The 10,307-nt window shown below is 42.4% G+C and overlaps 1 protein-coding gene across 2 annotated transcripts in view; it reads left to right on the forward strand.

Annotated features, from left to right (window-relative positions):
• Positions 1-10,307, forward strand: part of LOC123992784 (LIM domain kinase 1-like) — an 84,142-nt gene that overhangs the window by 36,120 nt on the left and 37,715 nt on the right. For both annotated transcript variants that reach the window (XM_046294304.1, XM_046294305.1), the window contains one exon: positions 5,533-5,671. In XM_046294304.1, the coding sequence (XP_046150260.1) occupies positions 5,533-5,671 (139 nt within the window). The remainder of the gene's footprint in view (positions 1-5,532; positions 5,672-10,307) is intronic.

Consider the following 10,307-nt stretch of genomic DNA (forward strand, 5'->3'; position numbering starts at 1 on the left):
TAGGCCCGTAGGTAGTTGCAGCTGGGTGTCTGACATCTCAGAACCTGTGATCTTTCCTAGTTGCTTGTCTGTTCGCTTGTGGAATAGTCATTTGTCATCATTTTTGTTTATTTCTCTTTCCATCCTTCCACTCCTCCCCCAGCTCATCCCTCCTTTCACTGCCTCTCTCTCTCCCTTCCCCTCTCTCTCTCTTTCTCTCCTCCTCACCCTCTCTCTCTCCCTCTCTCCCTCTCTCCCCTCCGGCCCTGACTGAGCCCTAGGAACTTGTCACCCAAAGCTCACCTCATCAAGTAAAAATCCATCTATCCAGGGAGGGGAGGCATTGCGCCTCCTCACCCTGTCCCGGCATATCCTTTCCTTCTCATATCTCTTTCAGCAGAGCTAAACCTCTTTTTCTCTCTCATCTCTCATCTCCTGCTTTACTCTATCCTTATGTGTGCTCTTTTTTTCTTATCTCTTTTCTCTCTCGATGCTTTCAGCGAGCCCTGCATTTAGCTTACTCTGTGCTGCGTGGAAAAGAAAAAGGCATGACCATTTCATATGAATAGATATGAGGTCTGCCTTGTAGTTCATCAGTATCATATCCAGTACCCACTTTTCTCTGTAGCCATTCCTGTGATTAACATCAGCATTTTATCTCATAGTATGTTGGTTATGTGTATCTGATGTGCAGCCCTTAATCTCATTCTGGTCTTCACCACAGACCATTTTCTATTACTCATCTCACATTATCACATCTATATTTACAATTGTGTTTTCTCTGTGGTGGATGGTGGGCCACTGGTCCTGTTCAGGGATTCATGTTCAGCCTGTAGATATATGGGTCATGACTGTGAGTAGCATACTATAGTGTTTGTGTTATGTTGTTACTCTTGTCAGTTATTATTTTGGGTCACCAGCTTTATCTGGCAATATAGGCTACTGTACAGTACAAGTGCAACAGTTTTGTGTGTGTATAGAACGTAGTAGTACTGAACTCAGGGCAAGCTCTTAGTCATCCAGCGGGGTATTTGATACAATGGGTAAGAGAGTCTCCCTCTGAATCTTTCAAAATGTTAATCCTCTTATGTGCCCCCTGTAACGCAAACACACAGAGGCATGCATGGTACACACTAGAGGTCGACCGATTTTATGATTTTTCAACGCCGATACCGATTATTGGAGGACCCCAAAAAAAAGCCGATACCGATTAATCGGCCGATTTATACAATAATAATAAAAAGGTATTTATTTGTAATAATGACAATTACACAATACTGAATGAACACTTATTTTAACTTAATATAATACATCAATAAAATCAATTTAGCCTCAAGTAAATAATGAAACATGTTCAATTTGGTTTAAATAATGCAAAAACAAAGTGTTGGAGAAGAAAGTAAAAGTGCAATATGTGCTATGTAAGAAAGCTAACGTTTCAGTTCCTTGCTCAGAACATGAGAACATATGAAAGCTGGTGGTTCCTTTTAACATGAGTCTTCAATATTCCCAGGTAAGAAGTTTTAGGTTGTAGTTATTATAGGAATTATAGGACTATTTCCCTCTATACCATTTGTATTTCATTAACCTTTGACTATTGGATGTTCTTATAGGCACTTTAGTATTGCCAGTGTAACAGTATAGCTTCCGTCCCTCTCCTCGCTCCTCCCTGGGCTTGAACCAGCAACACAACGACAACAGCCACCATTGAAGCAGCGTTACCCATGCAGAGCAAGGGGAGCAACTACTAGAAGGCTCAGAGCGAGTGACGTTTGAAACGCTATTAGCGCGCGCTAACTAGCCAGCCATTTCACTTTGGTTACACCTGCCTCATCTCGGGAGTTGAACGCACGAAAGTGCTGTTTGAATTAATGTTTACGCGCCTGCTTCTGCCTACCACCGCTCAGTCAGATACTTAGATACTTGTATACTTGTATGCTCAGTCAGATTATATGCAACGCAGGACACGCTAGATAATATCTAGTAATATCATCAACCATGTGTAGTTAACTAGTGATTATGATTGATTGTTTTTTACAAGATAAGTTTAATGCTAGCTAGCAACTTACCTTGGCTTACTGCATTCGCGTAAAGGCAGTCTCCTTGTGGAGTGCAACGAGAGAAAGGCATGTCGTTATTGCGTTGGACTAGTTAACTGTAAGGTTGCAAGATTGGATTCCCCGAGCAGACAAGGTACAAATCTGTCGTTCTGCCCCTGAACAAGGCAGTTAACCCACCGTTCCTAGGCCGCCATTGAAAATAAGAATGTGTTCTTAACTGACTTGCCTAGTTAAATAAAGGTATAAAAGGTATTTGTTTTTAAAATGGCAAATCGGCCCAAAAATACAGATTTCCGATTGTTATGAACACTTGAAATCCGCCCTAATTAATCGGCCATTCCGATTAATCGGTCGACCTCTAGTACACACACACATACACAGGCATGAATGTGCACACACACACACACATACACTCGCACAGGCACAAATCCACCAAAGGTCGCTCCAGACAGACCCTGTCAAAGGGTATCTCACAAACACATACACTTTCACTCGCATGTAATCCTACTACTGTTGCCTGCTACTGTGGGTAACATAAGACTATATTTGGAGAATTAACTGTTTAGTCATAGTCATATGGTCTTCTGTTACAGTACAGTTCAGCCCTACATGCACTTCCCTGATAAGGTGACTTCAGTTTGGATTTAGCTCGAGAGCATTGAAGCCCTGTGTGGACTGATATGCCTGCTGTGTCAAGAGCAGGCCCAGGTATGACTTTGACTCTGCAGAGGGGGATGTGTAGCTGGAAGACAAGACTGCTGACTAGGTAGAGTAGTGTGTCTGTGTCCTCTGACTACCCTTGACCCAGTTCTTCTGCCTCCTATCATCAAACCACATGCTCAGCATATTGCATGCAGCACGATCAGAGTGTAGTAGTGGGAGCTCTATAGTAGTGGGAGCTCTTAACACGGAGATGTTCACTATGTGAGCACATGCGCATATCAGAAAGAGGGAGGTTTAGTGGGTGTACATGTGTGTGTGTGTCTCTGCATGGGTGCATGCGTGTGTGTCCTGGCTTGACTTCAAGAAGTCTGATAACTGCTGAAACCCATGAGAATTGACCTGTCCTCTCCTCCAGTGCCTGCTCAATCTGTTCCACTCACTAACCCCAATCAGCCTCTATCTACGTCCTCATCCTCATTTCCCTCTCCCTAGGCCTCCCTCCCAACAGTTCCCAGGCCCCTAAACTTAATCTGTTAATATTATACCCCATACCCTTACCCCACTGCCCCATTCCCTTTTCCCTCCTAGGCCTCTGGTCTGGATGTTCTGTAGCCCAGCAGAGAGGCATCAGATGGGGATTGATGACCAAAAGTCCCCCTGACTCCCCCAGGTCTGTTCCTATTGATCCCTGGCTGTCTGGCAGAAGAAGGACTAGGAGGGCTGATGGATGATGGTCCACTGGGATGGAGTGGAGACACTCAGTTAGTCATGGATGTCTCACACAGGCTTTTCAGACCATCACTTTGCCCTATACAGCATAGCCCCAGCCAGCAAACAGGTCATCCCAGTAGGCTATAGCTCAGCTCAACTTGGCTCAGCTCATTTCTATGAAAAGGGTAAGGCACAGAGCAGTCTCAAACTCCTGTCCTCATTTCAAGAGCTCAGCGAAGGAGAGCTGATGACATTTGTTTGTCTTATTTCAACATAGAGCCTGGCTGGAACAGAAATGGGGCAGCAGTTAGCCTCGTGGTTAGAGCGTTGGGCCAGTAACAGGCAGGTTGTTGGATTGAATCCCCGAGCTGACAAGGTAAAAATCTGTCACTCTGCCCCTGAACAAGGCAGTTAACCCACTGTTCTCTGGTAGGCCGTCATGGTAAATAAACATTTGTTCTTAACTGACTTGCCTAGTTAAATAAAGCTAAACATATATATATATTTTAATTAAAGTGGTATTGTTGTGGTTTAGAATAGCCAACTAAACTACTTCCTCTGGAACTTGTTTTATCTTGATTCGTGGTTGCAGAGAGGTGGAAAGCTGACTACCACCCTGAGCTAGATCAATGTTGTGTCATCTATCTGGTATGTTCAGTATCGTGCGTGTCTGGGTATGTGTGTGTGTGCGTGTTTGTCAGTGGAGGCTGGTGGGAGGAGCTATAGGAGGACGTGCTCATTGTAATGGCTGGAATGGAATCAATGGAATGGAGTCAACACGTTGTTTTATGTGTTTGGAGCCCTTCCATTCATTCCATTCCAGCCATTACAATGAGTATGTCCTTCTATAGTTTCTAACATCAGCCTCCTCTGGTGTGTGTGTCTCTGGGATTATCGACTGTGTTGTCGTCTGTGCTGTCATCTCCTCTTCCCTTCAGTCCTCAGCCTGTCTATCAGCCAATGATCTCTATCTGCCTGACATCACTACCCAATCATTCAGCTCTGTCCTCTCCTTGAGAGAGATATCTCACTATCAGCTCTCTTAATCCACTGTTACTGACAGCGATAAGTCCATTCCTTAGATCTCCACATGCAGATAGCCCCTTATGTCTATGATATAATTAAGTAATAAGGCCCGAGTGGGTGTCGTATATGGCCTATATACAATGACTAAGGGCTGTTCTTCTACACAACGCAACGTGGAGTACCTGGATGCAGCCCCTAGCCGTGGTATATTGACCATATACCGCAAACCCCTGAGGTGCCTTATTGCTATTATAAACTGGTTACCAACATAATTAGAGCAGTAAAAATACATGTTTTGTCGTACCGATGGTATACGCATTCAGGGCTTGAACCACCCAGTTTATAAACGTGGTTATATATCTGAGATGTTTTATTTTAAATCATATGATATTGGAGCACATAAAATCACTTTGCAATCGGGTGGATCAAAAGCCACTGGAGTAACAACCATGTTGTTATAGTTGGTTGTTGTGTTTGGACAGCATTGACATGTGTAGGTGTCATTCATCATATCCTTGTTGTTTCAAGACATTTATTAGTCACAGTGTTGGGGTTTGTCTGTGATCTCACTTTGGTCTAAGACCTAATGTATGTGGAAGTGTTCCTTTAGTCTTAGTGGTTAACGCATCATGGATCTGAAAGTTATCCAACTTAAATGTCCTTATCTGTTGCATTACCTTTAGTAAGACGCATCTCACTGGTTTAGCCCCATGATGGGCTAAAATTAGTGGGGAACTATATAAAAACGTATATATATTTTTTAAATACAATTTATTTTTCATTTCTACTTCATCTTTTGAATAATTATAATTTTTATGATTATCTGATTCCATCATCAGTTTGTGTTAAAAATAGATTTTTCTTTGGTGGTTTCTGGGTCGAAAAATCTAGCTAGCTCAGCCAGCCATTGGTTAGGCCTTCAGAAGCTGTAAAGAAGGCCTCTGCCATTCAATTGTATTAGAGCAAAACAATTGGAGTTACCCAACAGTGAGCAGTAGCCTACGTCAAAGACCTAGCCAGTTTTACGAAGTCAGCTGTGCTTAAAATTTCTCTCTTTCTCTCTCTTTCTCTCTCTTCCCCCCCCCCTGTTCAGATGCTGTGAGTGCAGTGCCTCCCTGTCCCACTGGTACTATGAGAAGGAGGGCCGGCTCTTCTGCAAGAAGGATTACTGGGCCAAGTTCGGAGAGCTGTGCCATGGATGCAATGACCCCATCACCACCGGACTGATTATGGTAACATAGTCTACCGCCACAAAGAGCACAGTAACTAGATCCTCCTGACTAGAGTACTAGAGATCCCTCTCTGTCTTCACCAGTCAATCTCTCCAATCAGCCACAGACTTGATACGACACTCCTGTTACAGTCTGTCGGATATGGTTTCCGCAACAACATCCACACAGAAACACTGGTCTCCACTCTACAGTACCTGTAATTAGACAGTATGCTTTACACATCCCTGTAAGCTTTACAGGGAGAGGCATTAACTGTTTCAGTAAAGAGAACAGTCTGAGGAGAGGTGTGAAAGGACATGTGGGTCAGTGGAGGATGTACATGAGATCTGCCCTTCTCTGATAAATGGTGTTGGGTTGGTGTGGAATGGATTGAATAACTTCACTAGTCACCAGAGCAGGGGTCAGTAACAGGCGGGCTCACAAGTGATTTTTTTTTTGGCCCGCCAAGTCTTAAGAGTAAAAAAAATATATATATATATATATATATATATATATATATATAAATCACTTGTGAGCCTGCCTGTATATACAGCTCTGGAAAAAAATCTAAAGGCCACTGCAAACCTATCAGTTTGACTATTTACAGATACAGTGGGGCAAAAAAGTATTTAGTCAGCCACCAATTGTGCAAGTTCTCCCACTTAAAAAGATGAGAGAGGCCTGTAATTTTCATCATAGGTACACTTCAACTATGACAGACAAAATGAGAAAGAAAAACCAGAAAATCACATTGTAGGATTTTTTATTAATTTATTTGCAAATTATGGTGCAAAATAAGTATTTGGTCAATAAATATCTTTTTACTGTTAACTATAATTTAGTGAAGGATTTATGTGGTTGTTTTTTTAAAGACTAAATCACCAAGAATTCAGTTAAAAAATATTTTAATTCATAAAATCTGTTCCCAAATATTCCTACAAATAAAACGAGAGACCTGATTGTGCCTCAATGTAATCAAGGTATGACATGTTTATGTTTGTTTGTGGTCAATTTTCTGGGTACAATTGTTTATAATTATGTTTCGGCACCCGGCCATCTGCTCAGGCAAAATGGTGGCTTAATCTAGTTGCCTACCCCTGCACTAGTGGGAGTGCATTCATGTTTTGTTGATGATTGTTTCAAGCACTTTCAATGCTCAACAAAAATGATTCCACACTTATACTTATATACACTTATATATTCCACACGCAATATGCATTAACTGCATTAACTGCATTGCTGTTCATTCACCTCCGATTTTCTTTACATAGGTATTTTTCATTGGTAATCACTAGCTTCTAGTATTCACCACAGTTTCCTAGTGTAACAGGCTGTTGGAAAGAGATGACGAAGATGCAGCGTGGTAAGTGTCCATGTTAGATTTATTCAATAACTGAACACTGAAACACAGAGACAGAAAACAGGAACTAAGATCAGGGCGTGACACCTAGTACATAGTCAAATATGAATTTTCAATAGACAGATTAAAGCTTCCGCTAAGAGTTCTTGGAAATATATCAGTATACATTGTGAAAAATCCACATGTGAGTGTAGCCTGTGAGAAATAATGTTAATTGTGCGGTAACCATTTTATTCTCCCCAGCAATAGCATGTCACACTTTGAAATGTGGTATTTTACCATCAAGCCATTTGAAGTGGGATTTCACCTGGTTTCTCTCTTTAGTATGTCAAAAAGGGTGAAATATTACAGTGACTTAATCCTTGTTTATGAGTATGCCATCAGGGTTTCCAACCCAGGTAGATAAAAATGTAAATAGGTATTTTGTATTGCAAATCAGCAGTAGGCAGGCGGCATAGGCAGCGCATGAGTGTTAAGTTTGGGGAAGCTAATTCTCACCATGAGTTGTTTGGGCACCAGGTTCAAATAAGGGTGATATATTGAGAAATATGATAAAGATGACAACAACATTTGAGCCTGGTTGATTTCACATTGAGCCTGCTAAGTTTCTACATTACAATGTGCTTTCACTCTGCAATGTGTGAAGACATGATGTCACCTCCTTTCATTCCATGACCTCTGGGTCTGAAAAAAAACTCTCACCAGAAATAGGTTAGTTTAGTCTGCTTCTTTCTTCTTTTACTCTCTGTACTTTATTGTTGTCTTTGTTCAATCTCCCAGAAGCCTATTCAATCTTGACCTGACCTCTGGACAGAACAATCCCACCACACTAAGATTAGGATCACTCCTACCAAAATTTGACCACCGCTTTTAACCCAACCTCTCTGAAAGACACACATACATATACACACACATACATAGGTTTTGGAGAGGTGCGGGGGGCTGCCACACTGGGCACCCGGGGAGCTGTTGTTGTGGGGAGTTTAAGTGCCTTGCTCAAGGGCTCAACGGCAGGCAATGGCATGTAGGATTTGATACCTGCAACCCTCCGGTTGCCAGCTGACTTCCAAAAAGATTTTACCCGTCTGACCCAGAATTTTAACTGGCAACCCTCCGGTTGCTGGCTCATCTCTCTAACCGCTAGGTTAACTACACATCTCCAATAACACAGCCACCTTTCTACACTGTTATGTAGCGTTTCTATTGGCTGAGGTGCCATTGATTAACCATTGTAATACTGTCTGGCACTCTATTTTTGCTTAATGTTCTATTGTTCTTCAGGGTCAGTCATTTCCAAGAGAAGACTGTATTGAAAAGTGATGCGGTTTCCTCTTGGAAGCATATGACCCTGAAGAGAACTTTTTCAAAATATTGTTACGTTACAGCCTTATTCTAAAATGTATTAAAAAAAGAAATCCTCAGTAATCTACACACAATACCCCATAATGACAAAGAAATTTTAGAAAATATATAAAAACTTTAAAAAACTGACCCTTTGCCAAGAGACTCGAATTTGAGCTCAGGTGCATCCTGTTTCCATTCCATCATCCTTGAGATGTTTCTACAACTTGATGTTTCTACAACCTGTTGTAAATTCAATTAATTGGACATGATTTGAAAAGGCACACACAACTGTCCCACAGTTGACAGTGCATGTCACAGCAGAAACCAAGCCATGAGGTTGAAGGAATTGTCTGTAGAGCTCTGAGACAGGATTATGTAGAGGCACAGATCTGGGGAAGGGGACCAACAAAAATTCTGTAGCATTGAAGGTCCCCAGGAACACAGTGCCCTCCATCATTCTTAAATGGAAGAAGTTTGGAACCACCAAGACACTTCCTAGAGCTGTCCGCCTGGCCAAATTGAGCAATTGGGGGAGAAGGGCCTTGGTCGGGGAGATGACCAAGAACCTGATGGTCACTCTGACAGAGCACTATAGTTTCTCTGTGGAGATGGGAAAACCTTCCAGAAGTACAACCATCTCTGCAGCACTCCGCCAATCGGGTCTTTATGGAAGAGTGGCCAGACGGAAGCCACTCCTCAATAAAAGGCACATAACAGCCCGCTTGGAGTTTGTCAAAAGGCACCTAAAGACTCTCAGACCATGAGAAACAAGATTCTCTGGTCTGATGAAACCAGTATTGAACTCTGTGGCTTGAATGCCAAGCATAATGTCTGGCTGAAACCTAGCACAATCTCCACGGTGAAGCATGGGGGTGGCAGCATCAGGCTGAGGGGATGTTTCTTAGCGGTAGAGACTTGGAGACTAGTCAGGATCGAGGCAAAGATGAACGGAGCAAAATACAGAGAACTCCTTGATGAAAACCTGCTCCAGAGCGCTCAGGACCTCAGACTGGTGCGAAGGTTCACCTTAAAACAGGACAACAACCCTAAACACACAGCCAAGACAAAGCAGAAGTGGCTTCGGGACAAGTCTCTGAATGTCCTTGAGTGGCCCAGCCAGAGTCCGGACTTGAATCCGATCAAACATCTCTGGAGAGACCTGAAAATAGCTGTGCAGCAACGCGCCGCATCCAACCTGACTGAGCTTGAGAGGATCTGCTAAGAAGAATGTGAAAAACTCCCCAAATACAGATGTGCCAAGCTTGTAGCGTCATACCCAAGAAGACTTGAGACTAATCACTGCCAAAGGTGCTTCAACAAAGTACTCAGTAAAGGGTCTGAATACTTAAGTAAAAGTGATATTTCATTTTTATTTTATATTAGCAAACATCTTTATTAATCTATTTTTACTTTGTCATTATGGGGTATTGTGTGTAGATTGATGGGGGGGGGGGATATTTCATCAATTTTAGAATAAGTCTGTAACTTAACAAAATGTGGAAAAAATCAAGTGGTCTGATTACTTTCCGAAAGGCACTCTATATTGTTAATGCTTATGGTGAACCCTGTTTTGAGGTAATATGTTCAGTAACTCTTAGAGAGAGTTCGTACTTGTTGTGGTCGCTTAGTTAGGAACAAATATATATATTTTTATATCCTGGAGCAGACCTCTTTGACGTGTGCAAACACACACTCATTCGATGTTTTTTTGCTCTCTACCATTTACAGCCAGGATTTGTATGTGTATGTCCTTCTCTGTATCTATGCATCCGTGCAAGAGTGTGTGTCATTTACACTCAACCCACAGCCAGGCTTCTGCAGTGCAATCTTAGTAATTAACCACCCACCCAGCGGAGGCCAGCAGAGCCAAAAGGGAATCAGAGATGGCAGCTAGAGCTCGCCCTTCCCTGCCCTGCCACCTGCTACCCATTACTCAGAGTCCTCTACAGGGCC

This window comes from Oncorhynchus gorbuscha, linkage group LG13 (assembly GCF_021184085.1).
Source record: "Oncorhynchus gorbuscha isolate QuinsamMale2020 ecotype Even-year linkage group LG13, OgorEven_v1.0, whole genome shotgun sequence".
NCBI lineage: Eukaryota > Metazoa > Chordata > Actinopteri > Salmoniformes > Salmonidae > Oncorhynchus > Oncorhynchus gorbuscha.